Here is a 9423-nt window from a genome sequence, read left to right as displayed (position 1 = left end):
CTCTTTTAAGTCAGTGGGTAAATGATGTTATATCCCATTTGAAAAATCAAATTCTCACTTAGAGGATCTGATCGAAACCTTTTTTAAAACTTGGTAGGATCTAATCAATAACACTTTAGAATACACATTTATATTGGGGAAAAGGTTTCTCTTCCCTCTTTTCTACTCTGAAAGTTTTACTCTGGCTGTTGGCCTTCCTCTCTTTCTTTTTGGTAATGGTTGAATTGAATTTAGTTTGCAAATGTATTTTCAATAAGAAAGAAAGAAATTTAATGTAAGTAAATATAAAGTATTACATGTAGTAAGTAAAAATGTTAGGTTTGAATACACAATAGGAGGTCTAAAAATTGGAAATACACCTAATGAGAAGGATTTAGGAATCATAGTGGATGCTCTCAACTTTCAGACAACATTCAGAAGCCATTAAGAAGGCTAACAGTGTTATGTTATATAGCGCAACTCCAAGGAGGTTCTGCTATAGCTTTTTAACACATTAGGGAGTCCTCATCTGGGATACCATGTGCAGTTTAGGTCTCCAGGCTACAGAAAGGACATAGCAGCACTAGAAAAGGTCCAGAGAAGAGTGACTTGGCTGATTCCAGGGCTAAAGATTAAAAGGGCTGAGCCTTTTCGGTTTAAGCAGAAGAAGATTAAGAGGAGACATGACTGAAGTGTTTAAAATTATGAAGGGAGTTAGATAGATACTATAGTGAGCTGTTATTTTAAAATTAATTGAGAACACTATGACACAGTTGGAAACTTGCTAAGGGAAATCTTGCACAAGCATTAGGAAGTTTTTCTTTACACAGAGCAACATAGACACATGGAATAATACAAAGTATGTGGTAGACAGTAAGACTTTAGGGACATTCACAGCTGGGCTTGATGTTTTAAGAATTAAGTGGATAAGAGTGGAGAGCTTTGTTGGGCTGAATGGCCTATTGTCGTATAGATTGTTCCAGTACTCTAATGTTCTATTGAATGGTGTTTCCATATTTATCTTTTTTTATTCATATCCTGTTAATATTACTCTTTGTAAGTGTTTTCTCTTGGTAGAGAAATATTTTACTCTACTTTCTCCTTTTGTATTAGAATCTCACAGACTTACCACTGTTTATAAGGTACTGTGCCATATGACTTCTACCCACCTTCCCTTCTAAATGTATAACCTCAGGCTATTAGGTGTAGTAAAAGACAAGCAGGAGTTAAGTTACAATTTAAACAATGTATTATTGATAATATTCAAAAATAAAAAAATATGAAAAGTACATTTGAATATTGGCAACCATACAGCCTGATAAATGGTGATATGTAGTTTCAGGCGGCACACAGACTTGTTAGTTACTTAATGCTAGTTAAGTCCTCATTTTGTGGTCAGCTTTCTTCAGAACAGGCCACATGCCTGTCTTAATATGGCTGCCGAGCTGTACTCTTCATTGTGTTGTCCTTTTCAGTTCATGGTGCATGAGATGCTCCTTCATCAGTTTGGTAAGAAAGAGAGGGTGAGGTAAAGCAAGCAAAATTATAGGTTTTCTGTCCAACCCGTAGAGCCAATGGGGGGATAGAACACCTTCACACCTGCCCTCCAAACCGTATGTTAAGGTAAAGCTTGGCAGTTAGGCAGCCTGGCTTTCCTGTAGGGGTTGAGAAAGAGACTTTAGCAGAGAAATACTTCCCCCCAACCCTGTCGTAAAATTGCCCAAAAAGGGGGGAAAAATTCCTAAACCATCAAACCATTGCTGTTATTATCAATAATGCAACACTAATATTACATTGGTTTGTCTAAGTTACAAATAAAGACATACAAAATATTTATCAACTTCTATGCAAAATTTCACATCACAACAGTAAGTCATAAAAGTTAAAAGAAAATTTAACACAAACTGTTCTGAACTTGCAAAACACAAAAAACAATTACATGCATAGAGATGGACTAGACAGAACAGTGTTAAACTGCACAGAGAACTAAAGCAATTAGTTTACATATACCCAAAAAGGGGCTAACAATGCTGACATCTGTTAATATCTTGCTCCAACAATCCCCATTGGCTTTCATTAATTGTTAGCAATGTTGAGGGACTTTACATTTGTTTCCGATGGGAGTGTTAGCTCCGTGGAAATATGTTCTTTTATATTGCGGCGTTTTAATAACTCTTTAGTTAAATAAGTATAAAGTATAACGGCGATATCCCTCTTTTCGGCGATAGACGGCGACAAAGTCACAGAAAAGACAGAATATACTTAGCTTGTTTAATGCGGCTTATTTTGCTTTAAAATGACAGGGAAGACCAGTCAAATTTCATCTCTAATCGCAGGGATTCGGTCGTGTAGAAATTGCTTTTTTTTCTGTCACAACGGAGGTGGCCTTGGAGTCTATTTCTTCCACTCCCGCAGGTCTTCAAAGCTTGGCAAGGTTCCAGCGTTCTTTTATATTGTGTCCACACGACCAAATCCCCCAGTACAATGCCAAACAAGGTAGACAAACTTAGGCTAAGCAGCAGACAGTCAGATCATATAACACTTAGGCCTTTTAGGGCTGACAACAGCTGTTCTTGTCTGTCTTTATGCCTTGCCTAGTCCAGCAATTCTGAAAGCTGACACTCTGTGCTAAAGCTGGCTCAGCTCTTCATGGCATGTTACACAGAAAAAGAAATGAAAAATACATTTAAAGAGAGCTAAAACAGACACAGTGACACAATTCTTAATATTATAACAACTTTAGTATAACAGACCACCCTTTGTCACTGGATCTGTGACAAAACAATCCCTGAGAATCTTATTCACAAAGCAAAAGGTACTCAGTCCCCCTTCACAATGTAAACAGCTCCTTAAGAATGCTTGTAACGACGTGGGGTGTAGTGCCGGTCTAGCTCCTGCTTCACTTGTCTAATACGCAAATGTAAGTAAATATTGGTAATGGTAAAAATGATAATAATAATAATTAATAGTACAATTGGATGAACAAGTACATTTACAATAGTATTACTCGATGGTGACCACTTAGTGAAAAAATTCCACCAGTGATGTGTAGCTATCTCTTCAATTTCTTCTGCAGAGGTAATTACTTTTGTTTCATCTGTTTTCAATCTTACTAGTAGGCCCCTTGCTTTTTGTAACGTTATATTAAAAGAGATGGTCATATTGTTTAGCATGCTCTAAAATCGCTTTATATTTCGGTAGTTCTATTTCATAAGCAAATTGTAAATTCAGGAATGGGTTAGCTTCTGCTTCCCAATGTATATCCTCCCATGTAGTTAACATGTAGGTTCTTCCATAATAGTCATCTCGTATATTACTCACATTGGTGTGACAGGATACCCCTGGGCCCTTGTAGTGGGTACCATCACTCCAAGTGATGTTATTTACTGTCACTGCGCATGCAGAAGTAGTATCAGTTTGAAACACTTCAGTGGAGTTTACTGCTATTTGGCGCCAATAACAGTCTCCAGCTAAAGGATGCAAACAGGGGTGTGGCAATGTACCCACCCTTTGACATACGAACCCTTCTTGCCAGTTATAACAAAAGGCAGGTTCAACAGTGTTATTATTTAGATCTATCCATTGTCTATCTACTATGGGTGTCCACCATGTTCCTCCTAGTAAAACAGGTAAGACATGAAACGGACACCAAACATTGTCTTCATCAGCAGTGGTTGCTACCTGAAATACAGCTTGGCATATTGATTCCTCACACATGAAGGACTTAGGCTGCAACCACCAGTCTGCTGGTAATTTTAATTCATTTCTCCAATGTTGGGGGTTTTTCAATCCCCAATCTGCCTTAAAATTTAAATACTGCTGTATAGCAAAAATCTGTTTTAAATAGCAAGCTGATTCTTCATCTATGGCCCATTGGCTTTGTAAACCAGTCCATAAGGACTCATTTAACCACCCATGGTGAGTCTTCCATAATAGCAACTCCTGTATATGCCTGTCTGCCAACTCTGGCCCCCAATGAGCCAAAGTTTGCAGACTATTGTCTTGTTTCACACCAATAGATGATATTTTGTGATATATTGCTGCTATATCAGCAGTATTAAGAGATCCTAAACCTAAACCTCCTACTCCTAACCCAGTACCTATGACTCCCCACATGTCTCGCTTTGGCCTTCGTTTAATTTCTACCTTATGAGGAGGCCATAAGGATTGTATGTTTCTACAATTATATGTCGCACCTGTACTGCGTGGTACTATATGTTCTCCTCTTGGAAACTCGTGACGTTTTATATCAAACCCACTAACATTAATGTTGAGTGCTACAGTAATTATTTTATGTGCTATCCTAGCTTTTTTACAACCTTTCATTTGTCTAAGTAATGTTGCATCAAATGGATAACCATTCCCTCTCCTAGTCTTATGAATTTCCCATAACATTACTGGTGCTTTTACATTTGTTGTTGCTTCTGTTTAAACACATATAATATTACATCATTTTCAGGTGTTGATATTGCAGTCAGTTGTTGCCCCCCTTCAATTGTCCAACATGATAGTCCATTAGAATCAGGTTTACAGTTCATCATAGCCAACCAGACAGATACGTTATTATGCACAGTCACAGTGATTGCAGTGTCTTCATAAGTCATCACAGGTAAAGGTAACAAGTCAGGATATTCCAGTTTCATGTGAAATGGAGCCGTAGATGTCTTGTCTCGTAACTGCCAGGTACAGTCCTTGGTAAGGGTGAAGTTCAAGGTTACATATTTTTCCGTCCCTGGCGTATCAGCAGCCCAAAAGACTTTGTTATAGGGGGTGCATCGACTCCATCCGGTCCAGAAACCATCTATCCTAATTATTCCACACGTGAGGATAATCTGTGTAAGGGAAAGCAGAGGGGCGACTGAGAGCCCGTTAAAAGAACCATTCTAGTGTCTCCTGGTCCTGCAGCTATTATTTCTCCTGCCCTCGGCTTTTGCCCTGGGTTAAAACCCATACCTTCCCTCCTATTTCTCCTTTAAACTGTTCAATACTGACTAAAACATGTGTGACTTTTTCTATGTGCAATTTACATATGGCCTGTCCTTCAGCTATGTGTATGTCTTTATTGCCTTGATTTTCTAAAACTAAATACCATTCATTTACACAGATCTCTAATGTCTCTGTTAAACATGCATCCGTTACAAGCATTTCAACATTTATTCTAACTTCCCATTCCTTTGGCCACTGACCTGTTATTCCCAAGCTGAGTTTTTCTGAGGTGTTTAAGTTGATTGTAAGTGATTTAGGTGCCCTAACCAATAACCCTGTGGGAGTTACTTCATTTTTTGCCAGTGGACTAATTGTTGTCAGGCGGAGGGCACACACAGGTGGCTCTCCTCCGACATTTTGATGTCTCATAAAAGGTGTGGACCCAGCCAACGGACAATTAAATAAGGCTTGCTTTAAAACTTTAGTCCAGCCTTTCAGATGATTGTGCCCAGTTAGTTTTTTAACTTGTTCTTTCAACAGGCCATTCATTCTCTCAATAAGTCCTGCAGCCTGTGGGTGATAAGGGATATGCAGAGTCCATTGAATGCCAGCTCCTTGAACCCACTCTTGTACGTCTCTTCCAGCAAAGTGGCTTCCTTGATCACTTTGGATTTCTTCAGGCACTCCATATGCTTGGATTAACTGGCTCAGTCCATTAAGTGTAGCTTTCTGGTCAGCTCTTGTTGATGGATAAGCTTGTAACAGTCCAGAATAAGTATCTACTGCAGTTAAAGCATATAGTAGTCGATTTTCTCGTGGCAGTGGCCCAATGTAATCCACCTGCCAAATTTGTCCTGGTCCCCTTCCTCTCTTCAGTTTACCAGTTGCCTTCTTCTGTAGGGGCCATTGTTTTACTTCTGTATATGTGGAGCAATTGTTCACTATTTGTTTAACAATATCAATAGTGACTGGTATACATTGCTGATGACACCATTGATATGTTTTCTCTGCTCCCATATATCCTGAAGTTTCATGAGCCCACCTTGCTAATGATAGTAAAGAAGGCTTGATTACATTTAGTTCAGCATAGGTGCACAGGTCTTCATTCTCTACAGAGGCTTCTTCCTGATTGATTTCTCGAACAGCAGCTATGAGATCAGCTTGTTGGTTTTAAAGCCTCTCAAGGGATATCAGAGGGGCATGGGCATCTACATGACCAATGAGAGTTTCCCCTCTTGTGCCCATTGTCCAAAGCTGCTCCCACAGTTCTGTGCCACCCCAAAGTTCTCTCCCATGAATAGTTCCAAGCAGCCCTTCTCCACATTGTGATCCACACTGTTAGTCCTTGAAAAACTGCCCAGCTATCAGTATAAACAACAACAGGGAAGCTTTGATTTTCTGTCAATGCCATAGCGACGGCAATAAGTTCAGCCCATTGGCTTGATTTACCTTCCCCCTGTTGCTTCAGGATGGTCTCAGTGTGAGGTTGATAAGCCACTGCTCTCCAAAGCCTTGCACCTCCTTCTATGGTTGCTGACCCGTCTGTGAACCAGCTGTTCTCCAGTTGCACTGGTGTCAAATGACTGTATGCTGGGGCTTCTTTAAAGGGCGACTCCACTACAGGCACAACAGGTGGTATGTCCTCTGGATCTTCAGAAATCACAGCTCCGGCCATAGCCCCTTGTAAGGCACTTGTGTCTTTGCCTTGAAAGTGTGCTCTGGCTTGTAAATACCATTTCCACTTGCATAAAGTCTGATTTTGGGCAGCGCCTGCTCTCGCTCCCAGGCCATTATCCCTAACCCACCCAGCAATGGGCAAGTTAGTGCGTAGCTTTACCGGAGCAGGACCTGTCTGTCTCTCAGTGTGTAAAAGAGCCCAGTATGCTGTAAGAAGCTGCTTTTCAAGTGGTGTACATTTAGTCTGTGAGCCTGTTAGTTGTTGACTCCAAAAGCCGATGGGAATATGTTTCTGGTTGTGCTTCTGCCATAGGCTCCACGTAGCAATATTGTTCTGTTCTGTGGCTTCCAGTTCAAAAGGCAAATTAGCTTTTAAAGGTCCCAGTCCTTGGTGTTGGACTAAAGCTTCTTTAGCTGCCTCAAAAGCAACTTTTTGTTTTTCTGTCCATTCAAACTGTGCCTTTTTCTTGACAACATCATGTATAGGTCTTAAAATTAGTCCCAAATGTGGCACAAATGCTCTCCAAAAGCCCATTAAACCCACAAAGGATTGAGCTTCTTTTTTGTTAGTTGGTGCCTTTAATTTATACAAAGAGTCAATTACTTTTTGGGGCACTCGTTTTTCTGGTCCAAACCACATCATGCCCAGAAATTTAACTTCTCTGGTGGGTCCTTGGATTTTGTCTTTATTGATAGTCCATCCTCTGCACTCCATGTGGGATATTAAAACTGGCAATGCCTTTGTTACTGATGCTTCATCCCCAGTTAACATTATATCATCCACATAATGGGAACATTGTAACTTTTCCAAAGCTGAGCAGGTAGCCAGATCTCTTGCTACAAGTCCATGGCACAACGTAGGGCTGTGTAGGTATCCCTGTGGCAGTACTTGAAAGGTGTACTGTCTGTCCTTCCATGTAAATGCAAACTGATCTTGACTTTGGGTTGCAATAGGTATAGAGAAAAACGCATTAGCCAGGTCTATGACAGCATGCCACTCTCCTGCATTAGCCATGATGTCTTCTATGATGGTCACAATATCAGGAATTGCAGCAGTCAATTGTGGTGCTTTAGCATTTAGACTTCTGTAATCGATTGTCATTCTCCATGAACCATCCGGTTTTCTGACTGGCCACACAGGAGAATTGAAAGGGCTTACTGCAGGTCGAATAGTTCCTACCTGCAATAACTCTTCCACTGTTTCTCCTATTTCTTCCAAACCTGCAAATACTGTTTTAAATTAACAGGTGTGTCAGGGACTGGAATTTCTAAAGGGGTCCATTTTGCCTTTCCTCTTACCATTGCTTTTACTATTCTACACATGACATTGCGAATCCCAAAAGAAAATGTTCCCCATTCTGTTTGGAATGACTTTCCTGTAAGAATATCTATTCCCAGAATATATTCAGGCAATTCTGAAATAAGCACCTTAGCTTTAAAAGAGGGTGACTTTCCTATTGCTAAGTGTACTGTGATTAGTTTTGCCTGGATATCTGAGCCTCCATATCCGTTTACATTTACAATTGGTCCTGAAAAGTTATGTGGATTCCCGTGAATTAAAGTGACTTCTGCCCCAGTATCCATAAGTGCCATAACCTGATGTGGTTTTTTTCCTTTACCCCAGTAAATGGTTAGCGGACGTACGGGCGTCGGTCTCCTGCATGAATGAGCCGTACCTCCCCGCCTACAGGAGACCTGCCCTCTCCTCAATATGTTGGGCGAGGTGTGCGCCACTCGTTCGGAAAGTGAAAAAAGCATTTCGGTTTGTGTTCGGAGTGTTTTGTTTCCTCCTCACTAGGCGGTGCGGTTGGAGGGATTCTGCCCTCGTCTTTTTTAGACTTTCTCAGAGCTTGCCATCTCTGAAAAATTTCCCCTGTTGGTTTGCCATCGATATCCATTTTATTTATTCCTGCTTCTATCAGATCACGCACCATTTTTGTACGGCTTACTCTTTGTATTGTATGCCCTGCTATGGCTCTAACTGGTCTCTGCCCAGCCGATACCATTGCACCCAATTCATCTAACTGGCCCAATAATGCGGCCACATCCCATACTGTCTGCTGATTAACTCCGGCGAGCATAGATAATAGAGCCCCTTTTAAATGATGCGGTGCATTTTTTATTAAACGGTTTCGCATTCCGGCAGTGAAAGCTTCATTATCAGGGCCAGCAAACGCAACTCCTGGTGCAGCTTTATAAATAGCTGCCTGCACACCCATTTCTCGCAGCTGCTGAATTGCTTCAGAAGCTGTACGCCAAGATCTATCAATATCTTCCGCGTCTCTCGCGTCTGGATATGCATGTTTCACGGCGTTTACAACCCATTCCACCATTGATACGATCGCTTGATTCTGTCCCTGTTATACTAAGGTTGTTATAATATTAAGAATTGTGTCACTGTATCTGTTTTAGATCTCTTTAAATGTATTTTTCATTCTTTTTCTGTATAACATGCCATGAAGAGCTGAGCCAGCTTTAGCACAGGGTGTCAACTTTCAGAAGTGCTGGGATAGGCAAAGCATAAAGATAGACAAGAACAGCTGTTGTCAGCCCTAAAAGGCCTAAGTGTTATATGATCTGACTGTCTGCTGCTTAGCCTAAGTCTGTCTACCTTGTTTGGCATTGTACTGGGGGATGTGGTCGTGTGGACACAATATAAAAGAACGCTGAAACCTTGCCAAGCTTTGAAGACCTGTGGGAGTGGAAGAAATAGACTCCAACACCACCTCCGTTGTGACAGAAAAAAGCCATTTCTACACGAGCAAATCCCCGTGGTTAGAAAAGAAATGTGACTAGTCTTCCCTGTCATTTTAAAGCAACGTAAGCCGCATTAAACAAGCT

The 9423-nt window shown here is 40.8% G+C and overlaps 1 protein-coding gene across 1 annotated transcript; it reads right to left on the bottom strand.

Annotated features, from left to right (window-relative positions):
* Window positions 1-4887: 4887 nt before the first annotated feature.
* Window positions 4888-6617, bottom strand: LOC120526478. Its single transcript, XM_039749644.1, has one exon. It carries the CDS (start codon window positions 5920-5922, stop codon window positions 4888-4890), a length of 1035 nt encoding a protein of 344 aa, XP_039605578.1. The 5' UTR covers window positions 5923-6617.
* Between the last annotated feature and the right edge of the window lie 2806 nt (window positions 6618-9423).

This window comes from Polypterus senegalus, chromosome 3 (genome assembly GCF_016835505.1).
Source record: "Polypterus senegalus isolate Bchr_013 chromosome 3, ASM1683550v1, whole genome shotgun sequence".
Lineage (NCBI taxonomy): Eukaryota > Metazoa > Chordata > Cladistia > Polypteriformes > Polypteridae > Polypterus > Polypterus senegalus.
This window is presented reverse-complemented; position numbering and strand designations above follow the sequence as displayed.

Bases quoted from the DNA above. Each gene is read 5' to 3' on its own strand.
- LOC120526478 (XM_039749644.1), bottom strand. From the start codon at position 5,922: ATGGGAGCAGAGAAAACATATCAATGGTGTCATCAGCAATGTATACCA.